This window comes from Phacochoerus africanus, chromosome 2 (genome assembly GCF_016906955.1).
Source record: "Phacochoerus africanus isolate WHEZ1 chromosome 2, ROS_Pafr_v1, whole genome shotgun sequence".
NCBI classification, from domain to species: Eukaryota; Metazoa; Chordata; class Mammalia; order Artiodactyla; family Suidae; genus Phacochoerus; species Phacochoerus africanus.
Genome location: NC_062545.1, coordinates 259,268,290 through 259,285,552, shown reverse-complemented (window position 1 = coordinate 259,285,552; position 17,263 = coordinate 259,268,290). Strand labels below are relative to the sequence as shown.

At 43.7% G+C, this 17,263-nt stretch overlaps 1 protein-coding gene across 3 annotated transcripts in view; it reads left to right on the top strand.

Annotated features, from left to right (window-relative positions):
• ASTN2 (astrotactin 2) overlaps window positions 1-17,263 on the top strand; it is a 912,080-nt gene that overhangs the window by 415,656 nt on the left and 479,161 nt on the right. For 2 of the 3 annotated variants that reach the window (XM_047768263.1, XM_047768262.1), the window contains 3 exons: window positions 12,000-12,084; window positions 13,089-13,163; window positions 13,907-14,044. In XM_047768263.1, the coding sequence (XP_047624219.1) occupies window positions 12,000-12,084; window positions 13,089-13,163; window positions 13,907-14,044 (298 nt within the window). The remainder of the gene's footprint in view (window positions 1-11,999; window positions 12,085-13,088; window positions 13,164-13,906; window positions 14,045-17,263) is intronic. The other variant, XM_047768264.1, reaches the window with a different exon arrangement.

Genomic DNA, 17,263 nt, shown 5'->3' with positions numbered 1-17,263 from the left:
CAAGGCTACCCATTAACATTAAGGTGGGAAAATCAGAACTTCAGGGTACTGTGGCATGACCACCACCAAGCTTCATCTCTTCTGTCTCCCTGTAAGCTCCAGCACAGGTGTGGTGGGCAGCCAGGGAGAGCCACCAAGTTGGGTCATTCTTTTTTTTTTTTTTTTAATTTAGGGCGGCACCTGTGACACATGGTGGTTCTCAAGCTAGGGGTCGAGTTTGAGCTACAGCTGCCACCCTATACCACAGCCACAGCAACACGGGATCTGAGTTGCATCTGCAATCTAGAACACTGCTCATGGCAATGCCAGATCCTTGACCCACTGAGAAAGGCCAGGGATCAAACCTACATCCTCATGGATGCTAATTGAGTTCGTTAACCACTGTGCCACAATAGGAACTCCAAGGTGGGTCCTTTTGAGTGAGATACAAGGTCATCTTGAACCCCATCTTACCTGGCGTAGTGTTGGGGGAGCTCTGATCCCCAGTCAAACAGAACTGGCTTCACATCCTGATCTCGTTGTTATCCCGTTGTGCCAACTGGAGGCCAGTCCTATAATCCCTGGGGGCTCTAGTTTCTTTGTCTGTAAAATCAGAACATTAGCACCTGCATCACAGTGTTTGCATGGATGGAAGGTGAAAAGATGAATCAAACACATTGTGCTTCATGGAATCCATACACATCCCTTCGCCTTTCCTTTTCCCCAGATTATAACCAAGGGACCCAGAGCTATGGTCAGGAAAAAAGACAAAGACAACCAGCTCCCTAATGTCATCATAGCAATAGTGGGTTATGATTCTGGAGCCCACACTGGGAGTAGAGCGTTCTTGGTATTCAGTGTGAGGGGCAGGTCTGATTAACCTCAGTGTGGAATTGAGGTGACTGAGTCTTGGTCGGAGACAGGACGTTGTACAAAGTCTCAGAGCCACTGATGGCAAATACAGGCTTGGAGCTTGTTCTGACCCTGGTGCTGATCTTCTCTGCTTTAAACTGCCTCTCTCCACGCACAGTGCTTGGATGGAACATTCAGGTCTGGCTGTTTCTGAGAGGGGGTTGCAGGCCTTGCCAGGGATTGTTTTCCCACACTGTAGAGCTAGGGTAGGTTTCCTCAGTGCCCGTTGAGCCCTCTGGCTCTGCAGATCCAGCAGATCCACTGCATCCTGCTGATTCCGAGAAACACAAGGGCCCAGGATTTCTCATTTGTGCTATGATCTTCCTTTGCACCCATACCTTCATCTGTCTGGAAATTTCTTCCTTTGCTTTTGAGAAAGAGGCAGTGCAGCCTGGGGGCAGCCACACTGTGTCTGGACCCAGGCTGGCTAGATTCTAACTCTCTTAGCTTTGTGACTCTAGGGAAGCAAGTCATTTAACTCCTTTGGGCCTCAGTTTCCTCCTCTGTAAGATGGAGTTGAAGATAGAACCTACTTCATGGGCTTGCCAGGGTCACATGAGCTAATATAAGTGGAGAACATCCAACACTGCCTGGCAGTTAGGGAGCTCAGCATTCCCTCCTATCACTACCATCCTTCTGATATGACAATGGTGTGCCTCTGACCTTGGGGCAGGGTTCAAAGCTCTTTCCTCTGGGTCTTGTGGCTCTTTACACAGTCTCCCCTCTCCAGCCTGAAAAACACCACGTGGTAGTGATACATTTTCTGCTCCGTCTCCCCACTCAAGTGTCACTGTTTGAAGGCAGAGAACCAGCTGAGTCTGTCTCTAGGCTTGGATCCCTCCTGTGCTGGGCACAGAGGAATTGCACAGAGAATGAAAAATGGTCTGAAGAAGTAAATCTGGACCAGAGATGAGGCATGAACCACGTGGGGAGGAGAAAGGGAGGAACTAGCCCAGCAGGAAGCCCAGGAGGAGAGCTGCAGCTACGAAGGGCCAGAGTACCAAGCTGGGGAGGAAAAAATGGCCTGGGGAAGCCCACCCTGGACCACAGCCTCAGGGGAGCCAGCAGTGCAAGCTGTGATAATAATAATAACTCCCACATATGAATCGTGTCTAGTGATGTGATCATAGTTTTCTTTTTTTCCCCATATTAAAAAATTTTATCGAAGTAGAGTTGATTTACTAGTTGTGATCATTTCTGCTGTACAGCAAAGTGATTCAGTTACGCATATACACACATCCGTTCTATTTCAGATTCTTTTCCCATTAGATGATCACAGAATATTGATTGCATAGAGTTCCCTGTGCTGTACAGCAGGTCCCCATTGGCCAGGCATTCAAAATACAGTGTGCATGTGCCAATATCAAATCCCCAGTTCACCCCTTCCCCCACCCCATCTGTCTCCTTTGGTAACCATAAGTTTTTTTCCAAAATCTATGAGTCTGTTTCTGTTCTGCAGTAAGTTCATTTGTATCTTTTTTTTTAGATTCCACATATAAGTGATATCATGTGATGTTTTTCACTGTCTAACTTCACTTAGTAACTCTAGGTCCCATCCATGTTGCTGCAAATGGTATTATTTTATTCCTTTTTATGGCTGAGTAATATTCCATTGTGTGTGTGTATACACACACCACATCTTCTTTACACAGCATATATATGGGTCTTGTTTTTGTATCCATTCAGCCAGTCTATGTCTTTTGGTTGGATCATTTAGTCCATTTACATTTAAGGTAATTATTGATATGTACGTTCTTATTGCCTTTTGTTAATTGTTTTGGATCTGTTTTTGTTGATTTTCTCTGGCCCTTTATCTCTTGGCCTTTTTTCTTCCATTCTGTTCTCTTGTGGTTTGATGACTATCTTTAGTGTTGTGTTTGAATTGCATCTATTGTAGATTTTTGGTTTGTGGTAACCATGAGGTTTTGATATAGGAGTCTGTATATATATATATATATATATATATATATATATGCAAGATTGCTTCATAGTCTTCAATGTTTTCTCCAGTCTTTGTGACAATCTTTAAAACTGGGCTTAAGATGTCTGTTTTCCAATGCGGAAACTGAGGCCCAGAGGACAGTGGCTACTTATCCAGAATAATCAGTGTGTAAGTTGTAGACTGAGGCTTCAGCCTCAGATGGCTTTGGTTCCCCTTTCATGGGGCTGTGGCCCTTCACACACCCTCAAACCCCTTCTAGGCTGATCTGAGATTCTTGGCTGATGCTGATTCTGGGGCGGGGTTAGGGGGGTGGCAGCCCCTCGCTCAGCAGGCCTAGCTCTGTGTATCTGCATTAGGAATCCCCTGCTGCTCAGCTGCAACCAGACCCTTCCTGGTTACTGGAGATGTTTGCATCTGTATCCTCTCCAGGCTGTTAGGGAGATTTCTTTACCCCCTCCATCCTCAGTCAGCCATCATTTTAAGGGAGTTTCTTACCCACATGCTTTACCCCAGACACTCATTTGTGGATAATTGTGTGCCTGGGGGCATGGGGGAGGCTGGGAAGAGAGGGAATGGAGCCGGTGTAGAGGGCTCACCAGGCTGAGACCTTGACAGGATGGGAGGCCTTCCCTGGGCTCACTGGTGGCCTTTCAGAGCCCAGGCTGTCCCACAGGGGCTGCCCACATGAGCCACATCAATAGCCAATTAGTCCCCATGCAGTCTGGATTAAAGGGTCTGATCTCCATCACACCCAGTGACCAGCCTGCGCCACCACAACCTTTGAGCCTCTGTGTTTCTTTTCTTCTTGCTCTCAAAGACATGGTTACGAATGACAGGGAGGCCAGGGCATCTGAAAGGCAGGCATCCAAGTTTGTCTCAAATGCTTTTGGAAGAACAAGGCCTGAACCTCTCACTCCAGCAGTGTAAGGACGAAGGGGACATCAGAGACGCCCATGTGAGGTTGCTTAGACGGCATCAGGACCAACCTCCTCACTGCACAGATAGAGAAACTGAGTCCCAGGGAGGGAGAGGACCTGCCCTGGGTCATACAGCTGAGTTGACTTCTAAAGAAATCCTCTTCACTTCATAAAGATCCGAATTATAGCCTCTTGTTATTTCACTCTATTCATGCTTCTCTAGCTCCCAAGACTCTATTCCCAAACTCCTGACCTTCTCACATACCCTGCCTCCCCTTCCAGTCCCTAGGGAAATGCTGACTTAGGACACAAGACTGGAACATGTCAGAGGTAGACTCAAGGACTGGAATTTTTTTCTTTTCTTTTGCTTAGGGCTGCATCTGTGGCATATGGAAATTCCCAGGCCAGGGGCCAAATCAGAGCTGAAGCTATGGGCCTACACCATAGCCATAGCAACGTGGGATCCAATCCACATCTGTGACCTACAGCCCTTGGCAAAGCCAGATCCTTAACCCGCTGCACAAGGCCAGGGATTGAACCTGCATCCTCATGGATACTAGTTGAGTTCTTAACCCAAGGATGGGAATTTAGCAAGGCTTGGAAGACCTCTTGGGGATCTCTGAGTACTAGCTACTCATTTTATAGATGGAAAGACTGGGGCTTGGAAAAGAAGTAATTCGCCCAAGTTGGCAGAAGGGTCAGCACTGATGATGACACTTTACATTCAGAATTATCCAGATTATCTCATTCCTTCACTCAATAATCCTTTTGTCACCTAACGTTCCCTTCATTTCCTAGTCCATTTCACCCCTAGTTTCTTCTCTGTTGAACACATCCCTTTCCAGTTCCCAGGCACCACTTTTCTCAAGAAGTAGAGTCAGGGAGGACCTGCCACAATAGTCAGGTCCCGTTCTGCAGGTGAGTCTCAAACAGCCCTCCTCTTATCAGTAAACCCAGGGGCAGTTAGAGCAGGAAAGGTACAGGGAGACACATTGATAAGGGAGAAGACTGGCTGGGCCAGTCATGAAGGACTCTGAAAGTTAGACTAGGGCCTATGAACTCTATCCTTGAAGCAGCTGGACACCCCTGGAGAGTTTTGGGGATGAGCTATGGGTACAACTGGTCTTTGAAATGATAACTGACCACCCCTGAGATTTATGGGAGGACCATGAAACAGGTCTCTAGTGATAAGACTTTTTTAGCAATGCACATGGTCAGTGTTCAAGACCTGCATCAGGGAGAGATGGGTAGGAAGGAGTCTGAGTGACAGCAAAGAAGTAGAATTAAGAGGGTTCAGGTGTCATCTGGGTGCTAAGAGTTTTAAAAAAATTGATTCAAGTCAGAGAGTTTTCTAAGTATTCCAGTTTGGGAAGAAGGTAGGGCCATTATCCATGGAGGTGGGGGGGAATATAGGTTTAAAGTGCATTGGGCAGCCTTTGTTACACCGATGCTGCTGTGTAACAAACAACCACAGCAGTTAATTGTCAACAGCCTGAAGCAGTTTCCCCCTCCATTGCACATCTGGGTGGACTGATCCAGCTGGGGCTCAGCTGCACTTGGCTCCAGGCTCAGATTACATCCACTCCATTCCACACGCTCCTCATCCTCCCTGGATTGCTCACTACTTGGAACATGGTTCTCTCATGGCAGGAGGTAGCAATGTGAGGGAGCAAGCCCAGCCACACAGCACATTTCAGACTTAGTTCACATCCTGTCTGCTACCAACCCACTGGCCAAAGCAAGACATGAGCCAAGCCTCAAGACCGGGTAGGGAAGAAATCACATCCTCCTGACAAGCAGGCACAGCAAGGATGGGAATACAAGATGCTCCTACAGAGAGAAGAGGATTTGACACCAATAATTCAGTCTACTTCTGAGGGTGCTGATAGATACATTTCTCTTCAGCACCCTCCTGATCTCCTGTTTCTGTGCCCTTTCCCACACTCTCTTAGAGCATGTCCTCACAGAGAGCCATCACATGGCTTGGGAAGGAGTTAGAAGAAAGATCCTTGGCTTGCATGTTTGCTTCTCTCTTCACAATCCTATTACTTACTCACCCTCTCTAAGCCTCAGCTATAGTATTTAAAGGAGCCAATGATACCTACCTCCCTGTGTTGTCATGGATGTCAAAAATTACTTGGGCAAGGTTGGTACATAGTAGATGCTCAATTAGTAGAAGGCATGAGGCTCCCCCTGAGGCTTCCCCCTGCTAGCTAGAAATCAACCCAATAAGCCTTCCCTATGTAGGTCTTATTAATTCAATGCAATCCATATATAAAATGTTTACTTTTGATTGCTGGGTATATGGAAGAGCAATTCTTAACCTTTAGTTATATTGGGATTTTAGAAATAGCAGGATACCAGTTTCAGTGTAAATGGATTGGAGGTGCCTCATCTTCCCTAACCTGTGTTGTCTAGCTCCTGATAAATTGCCAAGTTAAAGGCAGCTCCCCTGGCTCTGGCCCTTGTGGTTATGGTTATTGTTGTGATAGTTGTGATTGGTTGAAAGAGCATGAGCTTTGAAGACCTGACTCTCTCTCTCTACCTTGGGAAAGTGATTAGTTGAGTCTGGGCTTCAGTTTCCTGATTTTACAGTAAGGATGTAGCACCTTCCTCCTGGTACCAGTAATGGGCGTGACCTTCAAGGTGACATGTGACGACATATGTCAAGTGTTTTCTATCCCTTCTAACACAAAGGATGTCCTGTCCCCCATAATGTTATGTCCAACCCAAGCCTCCTCCACCACATGCCTGGCCCTGAATTGGGCTCCAGAGACACAGACATGCAGAGGCCCAACATGGCCCGGTTGGAGTCAGAGCAGGAAAGGAGGCCATGCACCTTATTGTTCTGAGGGCTCAGGAAGGTGTCTTTAATGAGCAGTGGTGACAAGGAGAGTGAAGAGGAAAGTGAACAGCAGTCAGTGTCTCTGGCCTGTGATGATAAGTGATGACTGAGTCGGAAGCAAGTGAAAATGGAATTGTAAGAGAATGACAGGATGGGAGAAGGGGAGCCAGATAGCTGGGCGGGTTGGGGAAGAAGCCTTTGCACTTATCTAGCACTCTCTCAGGCAGGTGATGAGCTCCTCTGGCTGATGGCCTCATCCACACCTGTGTATCCCTCAGCAGAAGGAGCCATTGACAAAGCAGCAAGCATTGCTGAGAACATAGGGACCAGCCTTGGAGATTATTTCATTCAGGCTGCCCCCAGCTGATAGATAAAGAAACTGAGGTTCCTTTGGCATTGCAAAGGGTATATCTTGAAATCGAGATCATCATTCATCTTGAAAGCACTTTGTCTTTCCACTGAAATAAGATGCTAAGTTGGCTCCTCCTGTCCAAGGGGGCGGGGGGAAACAAAACAGAAAACTGAAATAGCTAATGATGCTTTTAGGAAGAGATATACCATAGACTGTGCTGAGGGCTTTTCAAATGCAACCGTGATCATCCAGCAGATTAGTGATATTAGTCTCATTACAAATTAGGAAACACAGCGAGGGGAAGCGACTTGATGAAGTTCATGGAAGTCCTAAGTGGCAGATCCAGGATGAAACAGTATGGTCCCAGGGCACACACACTAAATCATTTCACCAGCCCACCGATGTTATGTGATTAACATGAAGGCAGTGTCCACTTTGATGGTTTAGGAGAACCCCACATAAGAGAAACTCAAAATTGCTCATAATTGAGAGATTCTGTTGTTCTTACCCAAGAGTTTATGGAGTAAGAATGTATGTAATAGAAAATGAGAACCCAATAAATGCGACTTAGGGGATATAAAAAGGAACTATTTTAAAACCAACATAACTCATCTGTAGCTGAGAATACAGAGTAACTAGCACAATGAAAACCCTCTTAACTGAATCCCCTTATGGGAGCCACTTTAACGATGAGATTAAATTCTTTTTTTAAGGTCTACATTATCAATCACTTATAAGTGCACATTTTTAATGTGTTAATGATATTTAAAATTCATTATATTTAAAAAATAACTTGTTTTTAAGTGTAATGCATTCTCATCATAGGAAACTCAGAAATGTGAGAGAAGTATAAAGCGAAAAAATCAAGAAAATGTTACTGGTTGTGTTTAAGTTTTGAGACCATCGGTGTAGTGGAAAGGATACTGAAGTCATGGCCAAGAGTCCTGGGCCATTGACTTCAAGAGGCTAAGAGGCTAGTCCTGACCGGCCAAGAGGCTAGTCCAGTTAGTTGGCTGAGGCTTTCACTTTCTCAGCTAGAGCTTCCCCATCTAAAAAAAAAAAAATGAAGCTGGGAGATTTGATCGAGATGATCTTTATGAGCCTTTTCTGCTCTGATGTGAAATAGAATTCTATTTTAGACATTTCACCAGCACTCATGTTTACACTTTCCATTTCCCTGGCAAATACCTGTCATGGATGTAAAAAAAGTTTCTTCCAGTCTTCGGCAGAATCATCATTATTCTAAGAAACTCAGCCTGACTTCATGATAATTACAGTGTATGTATGTTTTCACTAATCCATCCATCCATTCATTCATTCATTCATTTGTTCATTCACTCCATGAATGTGTTGCTTGCCCTCCCTCAGTCATGGTATTAACTACTAGGATGTGGAGATGATTAAAGAAAGGTTTCTGCAAACGGGAGATTCCCAGTTTAGCGGGAAAAACCAGCAAAAAGTCCTTATCCCATTGACATAGGCATTACTGTTGTGAAGTAACCTCCCTCATTTCTTTATGTACCATGCAGGGCAGCAGGGCAGGATGCAGTGGTGAGCAGGATGGGGCCATCCCTTTCTCCAAAGGGCATCTGCTGTGGTAACAGGACTTAGAGAGCATGTGTTCCTGGAGAGCTGATCTTCAACAACCTGGCTGCCCTGGGTATACAGTGACATGCTTGGGGATGGGACTTATCCAGGGAAGGGGTTAATCCCAAACTCATGCTATCAGAGACTTGCATCTTACAAGAAGAAAATGCTTGGTTGCAAAGAGTGGAGAGGAGGCTGAGCCAGCAAAATGGGAAATGGGAGTCAATAAAGCCAATAGCCACGACATTGAGGGAAAGAAATCCTTCTGAAGACACCCAGCCCCACTGCTAAGAGCGATCAGATGTAAGGGTAAACAAAGGGTGTCCAGAAAACTAGAGGTTTGCCATTCAGAAAGGTGGTGCAAATGACTGCCTCTCCTTGGTACCCAGAATTGAGGACCATCTATTTCAATATTCCATTTTGCAGATGGGGAGACTAAATCTTAGCACAGAGAAGGTGACTTACCAAGTGTCCCAGAATATATCAGAATCCGGTTGCCATCTTGGAATGAAAGGGAAGGAGTAGAAAAGGAATTTATTGAGCATCTACTCACTTTCTTCCTGAGCCATGAGCTTTCGCCTTCACTGCTTCAATTTATTCTTACCTCAGCTTTGGGAAATGACAGTAGTGTCATTCTCATTCCATTGATGAGACAACTGAGACAGAAAAGACAAAGTCACCTCTTCCCCAAGACCACACATCTAGGGAGAGAGAAAATGAGGATTGGGACCCAGGTCTGTGTGTCTCCAGCACTCGTGTGCTTTTCCCTCTGCCTTGCTTCCTGTTCTCCAGGCAGCCTCCAGGGTGGACGCTTCTCATTTGCAAAATACATATTTGTTGTATAATGAATGTCAGTAATTAATGATCCATTCCAAGGCAGGGGAAACTTGCCGAGTAAGTGCACAGGAAAGAAAGAAAAAAAATACAGCAACATCCTTTTTCTGTATAGATTCCTCACTTTCACTAATATTCCCAAAAGGAGGGAAGGGAGTGGGGAATGACCTATGCCTTGCCTTGAGTCACTGACAAGAGAGACAGGACCCTCAGCCCTTGCCCTCTGCATAGAGAAGAGCGAGCCTCCTTTCCCACGCCCCTGGCTCACCCCAGCCTGACTTCCTGTTCCTTTGCCAGAGGTAACCATTTTGCCTTTCCCATTATGAATCACGGAGCCTGTGGCTTGTGACAGGTCGTAAATCAGTCCTGGGAGTCTCGAGGACAAATCCCAGGGCTTTTCATCTTTAATATTAGACATGTTTAAAGTTGTGAATATTTCAGGAAGGGACCATTGCATTTTAACACATCATTAGCGACTCCTACACCTCCCCGTCTGGTAAATGATTTTCATCCAGATCTCAAGGATCTCAGCTGTCTCCCTCCGTTTTCCTTACTTCCTCGGACAATCAGCCCATTAAGTTGCACATATTTCAGCACATACATTCGGTGGAAAACCTGGGGATGGTATTGGAGGGGAAAGTTACAGAGAACATCCCTGCCTGCAAGCAGCCCCCTCTTATTTATCAGGTATCCAGAAAAGGGGAGAGGTAGGTCTCTTTCCCTCTCTCTCTTCTCTTTCTTCTTCCATTGTTCAACAATCTTGATCTGAATATGCTGAATATCATCTCTGACCCATTCTTTCCTCTGTATTCTGTCTTACTTCCGTTTTAGTTCAACCAATGTTTATTAATCCCAGGCTGTTTGCCAGACACTTGCTGATGCTGGGGCATCACAAAGATTAAGTACCATTGGGCTGTATAAAGCAAATTAAAGTGTTAACACTCCGAATACTATGTATAAGGTCAAATGCATAACATTTGTAGAGAATCAGTGAAAACAATAAGGCTATCCCATGAATACAAACAGTTAGAAATCAGGAGTTATGGGTAAAAGTTGTAGAACCTCTGTTACCTTGGCTATATTTTTATTTTGTTTTGTTTTGGTTCTTTTTGCACAAGGTTGTGAAAAGTCCTAATTCATGAGACTTGAAGTAGTAAAAAAGCATGAGCTTGTTAGCATCTCAACTCACAGTCTTGGAATCCTCCTCACTGAAACAAAGATGATTGGGAATTTTTTTTTTATATTTGAAACTGTCATAAAATCTGTTTACCTGGCCACCGGACTTATTGTGACAATGCTCTCAGTGTCCTAAATTCTAGCATGTAACATCTGTGTGTTTACCCTTTATTTTTTACTATGAAAGAGATTTTAAAGTAAAACTTTTTAAGGATAGTTATAATCTCAATGTTGCAAAGTCAACAATATCCAGAAATTGATCAGAGCCATTCATTCAACTCAGAGTGTGCAGTGCCTGTACTGTTCTAGGCTATGGACTCAGCCAGGGCTGTTCCTACTAGCACTGCCCAAAGTATGTTCCACGGAACACTAATCCTATGACTTGTTCCACCAGCAAGCCTCCTAAGGTGAAATAAATTTAGAGAAAACTATATTTGTACCACTCTCATGAAGAATCATACTCTACTTGCTCTAAGGAATGGTACAGTTATTTCATAAACTTTTCAAAACAGAATCTATTTTTGGTAAAGCGTCTGTGAACATCCTACAGATATGTCTCAGAAAAATCTAACAACTAATTGAATGAAAAATATCCCCTAACCTTAAGGGGTGTACAGTGAAGCAGGATGATAGTAGTAAGGAGGTGGACCCTTCCAGAATTTTGAACTCTGAAGATATACCAGGAAACGAAGCATGTGCTGGCCACCCAGAATAAGCTTGGCCAAGGTGCTATAGGATGCTAGCCAGGACTCATGCAACCTAGTGTAAGGTGTGGTCAGAAAACATGGATACATGGATGGATGGATGGATGGATGGACGATGGATGGATAGATGGATGATGGATGGATAGAAGGAAGTGAGGAAAACAAGAGGGAAACTGAGAGGAGGGGGAAGAGGAGGATTAAACTACTAAAGCAATGATAATGAAACAAAATCTGGAGATGATAGAGCAAAACAATGTTTTCCAAAAAGGGAAATCAAAGGTATTTAGAGGAGGTGGCATTTGATTTGAGTTTTATAAAGGAACATGAATTCTTCATGCAGGTGGAGAGAATTCAATTTTCTCATTACACCTGTAGTGCAAGTATACTTTATCATCATTTAAATATTTGAAAATAGGGCCTCCATGTGCAGCCACCAGGTCACTTTCCTTTTCCCTCATTAAGCCGTGAGTTCCTTCAGCATGTGGGTTGTACCTTTGACCTCTGCATCCCCAGTGCTAAGGAGACAGCCTGACAACAAGTATGGCCAGAGCTTGTTGAATGAATAAGTGAGCAAATGAAGAGATGAATGAACTCTTTACTGCAGTGGTAGGTAGAGCAGAACATGCTCTTTCCAGGACCTTTTCTAAACATAGGCAGCTTGCTTTATTTTCTAAGAAAGCAGGGAAACCAGACAAGAAGACAGTTTGGGGCAGGCAGTGTTTCACAAGATCGTTTCTCTTTTTGCTGACAGGAGAGTGCAGCTGTCATGAAGGCTACGCCCCTGATCCGGTTCACAGACACCTGTGTGTGCGCAGTGACTGGGGACAGAGTGAAGGGTGAGTGGCAAAGGGCACTGGGGCAGAGAGAGTGGAGGACCCGCCTTCCTGCGGCATCACCAGATGCCCCAACTGCTCCATAAAGAGGGTTCTTTCTCTGCAACAGTTGTCATCCTGCCAAGCCTGATGGAAAGGGAATCCTATTTCCCACCGAATCACATTGTAGCATTAAAGGTACATGAACTGATGAATTTTCTAGAGAACCAAGGCTGAAGCTTAGCTCACCCTGCCAAACCATCAGTAATCAAATAACACTCTCTTGAGTGGACTTCTAAAGAAGAATTGGGTTTTTTTATACATAAACTCCAAAATAGGCAAAGTGGACTTTAAAGTGCTGAGTCCTGGAGTTCCCACTGTGGCTCAGTGGGTTACAAACCCTACTAGAATCCATGAGGATGTAGGTTGATCCCTGGCCTCGCTCCGTGGGTTAAGGATCTGGCCTTGCCGTGAGCTGTGGAGTAGGTTGCAGACGTGGCTTGGATCCAGCATTGCTGTGGCTATGGCGTAGGCCAGCAGCTACAGCTCCAACTGGACCCCTAGCCTGGGAACTTCCATATGCTGCAGGTATAACCCTGAAAAGCAAAAAAAGAAAAGAAAAAGAATAAAGAAAGAAATGACCTCTACAATATACTGGACCATAAAAAAAGGTCCAGGAATTCCCTGGTGTTACAGCAGGTTAAGGATCTGGTGTTGTCACTGCTGTTGTCACTGTGCATGCACAGTCCCTGGCCCAGGAACTTTCACATGCTGAGGGTGTAGCTAAAAAAGTAAATTCCAACTTCATAAAAATAAATAAATAAATAAATAAAATAAAGTGCTGAGTCCTTTGGTGGAACAAAGACCTTCTTTTATAATATAAACATTCTTACCCAATAATGCCTTTTGCCCAATCCGGTTGTTTGTAAAGCTACTCTAAACAGTGTCCACACATGCTTCCCAACCACTTCTGACTTATTCCATTTCCTGTCCTCTCTTTTCATTTCCTCTCTTATTTTTTTCCACAGACCCTGGCCTTACACGACACTCGAGAGGGGCTATGATTTGGTGACAGGGGAGCAAGCCCCTGAAAAGATTCTCAGGTGAGTTGACAGTACTGTTGGGGCATGATGCTGGGAGATGCACAGGGGCCTGAAGGGGAGTTGTAGTTATGCATCCTTAATGAGGGGAGCCTGTGCACTTCTCGGATGCAATGGCCCAGGTTGTTATGGGAATCTCCTTCCCATTTGCTAGGCATCTAGATGTATAGATTCAGATACTTGAACTGGAGAAGACACTACTGATAATCTAGCCCAGTGGTTTACAAATATTCTATAGCCATAGCACCTTTACCTGCTACTTCCATGAAATCTTATGTGGAACTTCAGTATTTAAATGGATGAAGACGTGCAGCAAATTAAATGGTGGAACTGGGAATCAGATTTTGTTTGGCATTGATGCAGAGTCCATGCTCTTAACCTTTATGCAGACCACTCCAGCTGACCTAGCAATCACTTCTGGTCCTCCTGCTGGCTCTCAGGAACAGCAGAGCTGAAACAGTCCCTGTCTTCACAGAACCCACTACTGATTGGGAATCAGGATCCAGACTTGGGAAAATAAAACTAGCAATATAGAGCAATGCATGGGCTAAATGATTAATAGAGTGAAGAAATGACCATCCAAGTCTGGGAAAAGTTGGCCAACATTGTCCCTTGGAGAGTGCAGGGAACTCAGTTGGGTGGGGGAATGAGAGAAGGTTCTAGAAGGGATGGGAGGAGGGGGCCCCCTTTTTCTGTTTTCTCTCTGCTTCCCAGGGAGTCCCCCAATGGAAACTCTTACATTACAGGTCTACTTTCAGCTTGGGCCAAGGACTCTGGCTTCCTGTCAGCAAAAGCTTCGTGGTCCCACCTGTGGAGCTGTCCATCAACCCCCTGGCCAGCTGCAAGACCGATGTCCTCGTCACAGAAGACCCTGCAGATGTCAGGTAGGGAAGTCAACTTCAGCTCCCTGTGCCGGGAGCTTCTTGAAGCACTGGAAGCCCCTCTATTTCAGGTTCACAGGAGCTTCCATGGACAAATGCTTTTCACGCTATTGAAGTAGACAGTTCATAGGTGATATGTAAAACACTGTTCAATATGCCGTGCTTCACACTCCTGAAAGTGACCTCTGGGGTGGACCTCAGTGCCTTTATATTTCAACATTATTACTTTTCCGTTTGGGTTTATATAAAACATGACAAAGGCTAACACATTATCTGGTTTATCCTGGGATCTTTAATGATCTTATAAAAGACTGTTACTTCATAGTTTATTGGAGAATCATGAAGGTAAAAGATTGGAGAATGAGGTGCTTTCTCTTGTGACTCTGGTGGCTGGGCACACACTTTGGACCAATCCATAGGTTCTAAGTGTCCAGGTCAAAATAATGTGTTCTTTACTCATAAAAGGATGCAGACTACATCTTTCCTTGCATATTTTGCACCTTGTAATGAACTTCATTATAGGCTTATTCTACTATGTTCTAATTAGCTGCTTACATATCGTTCTGTCATATTAGGTGGCAAATCTCTCAAGGTCAAAAAAGATAGCTTACTTAGCTTTTTAATCCCCAGTTCCTATTGGACAGTTACTAAATTTTTATTGATTTAATGATACCAGTGGTCTTAGATATGATCCTAGCACACTTCCGGACTTCCTAGTGGAGGTTTATTTTCCCCTTCCAATTTGACTAGCGGGAGAATTTTAGAATTTAAATGTTACAAAAATGGACTCTTATTTTATTTTTGGAACTGGCTTGTACACAGTGTATTGGCTCCTGAACTGGAATGTGGAGGAATGCGCTCCTCCAGTAATTCCAGTGATGTCCTACTACTGAATATCTCTCTGTGGGTCATTCTGAATCAAGATGCTATCATATATCCTTGGCATCTTGATAGGAAGCACCCAGAACCTATGTCTCCTGCTTTGTAATTTGTTTATTCTCACCTTCTTAACTATCCATGGAGGGATGAACATAACATGATTTTTTATTGATATTTCTCCAAAGAGTGAATTTTTTAAAGGAAAGAAAATTAAAGGGTTAGCTCTAAGGAAATAAAGTGGTAATTCAAGAAATGAAGTGGTAAGAACTAAGATGGTTTCACACACACATAATTTGATTCAAGGCAAATTATCAGTATTTCCTTTTTTGATAGAATTGAGGACAGTGAGACTTGAGTAAAGCATGTGCTAAGGTTTCTCTGCATTGCATATTTTAAAGATAGAGAAAGAACCATCTGGTTTAAGGACTATTCAAGAGACCCTATGACCTTGTCTCAAATCAACTGAAAGAAGGTCTCTCCTAGTTTTCCTCAGAATTCTGTACTGATGACATTGAATATGTGATTTCCGTGAACCTATAGATATTAGACTGGCTGATGGCAACACTCCCTCTGAGGTTGAACAGTTCTGAGTTACCGTCCCATTTCTACCATGGATGAGCTCAAGATACTGGCCAAATTCTACCTACTAACTTTACACTTCTTTCCAAAATGAGGGCAATAACAGTGCCTTCCTCACGGAGTATGATAATAATAACTCATCTCCATTGATCATTCCCTATGTGCCAAACACTGTACTCACATTGTCTCTTGTGTTCTTACATTAACCCCATAAGGTAATGCGATTATTTCTTTACAAATTAAAAGAAAAAAAAAAAAAAAACCTTTGGCATAAAGGTGATACCTTCACTAGGAAGAGGTGGATCCAAGGTTCAACCCAAGATCCCTCCAGCTCCTGAACCCATATTCTTAACTATTTCCTTGAAACACCGTCCAAGAATTGTTGTAATGATTAAATACTATGTGTAAATTTTTGTCTAAATGCCGGTACATAATATATTCCCAAAGACATAGTGTTAAACAATTGTACATGCATTAAATTCCCACTACAATGGGGTTCAAGACGGTGGGGAAGACAGAATCAGGGGGGTTGCAGACAATGTCATACGATGAGAATGACCATGATCTGTAGGATAATTCAGTTGCCTTTTCTGCTTCAATCTGAATTATTACATTAAACAGCAAGCCAGACATGGAGGAGATCAGAATATCAATATATAGGGACTCTAAAACATCTTTGGACATATTAAAACCAAATTGAGGAAAGTATAGCATTAGAATTTATTTCAGGGAGAATATTCTATGTAGTTGCAAGGAATACTGTAATAAGTTGGAAGGGGTGAGACCTGCAAAGAGCATGGTCTGATAACACATAGATTCTTCTGAACTGCTAAGAATGCTGTGCCTAGTTACATGGAAAATGCACCTTTACCTTGGCACCAGAGCAGAGTTGCTCAGGATGGGAGAGGAGATGATATTCCGCAGCTATAGTCTTCCACTGGAAGAGTATTCAAAATCTATTTCAAATATTTAAAGAATATTGGTTTGATTAGGGAACTACATTATTATCCGGCTTGGGTTACCCACATGTCTTTGTCTGGGCTTAGAGCAATGGCAGACAGCCTTTTAAATCTTCCCTTCATTTCACCTCTCACATATCCATCCGTTTCAATGCAAAGGTAGATAAAAGATTGCAATCATCACCATTCAAAAGAATCTGTGTTATGTAGGTTGAGTTTTCCAAGCTACACTAATAAACCTTGTTTGACATGACATTGCCCAGGCAAGCGTATCATGGGCGTTTAAAGAATTAATAAGTTTCCGTCAGATGCTATGTTAGAAATTAATAAATAATAGATCATAATTATAGATAGCCAATAATATGCCATAGAATCACAACTGAGAGATTAAAGAAAGAGCCGAGTCAGGAAGGAAAAGATAAGCATTCCAGTCGGGTGGGGGAGGAAACTGTAAAAGTGCTTTCTTGGTTGATTTTGTTTTGTTTTTAAGTTTGTGACAGATGACTATGAAAGTGTGGGATCTCACACTAGGGGAGGGAGGACAGTTCAGGGTCAAAGTGCAGGCTCAACCCACCTGGATGTCTAAGTGTAGACAGATGGATGATAACAAGTGTTGATGAAGAGAGGGAACAACTGGAACTCCTATACCTTTAGAGTGGGAATAAGTTAGTGTAGCCATTATGTAAATCCTTTGGGTACTCGCTGCTCAAGTTGAACATCAACATCTTACTATAACCAGACTCCTAATTCCCCTCCTAGTAAAATACCTAATGCAAATGCGTACGTGTATCTCAGGTAATACATT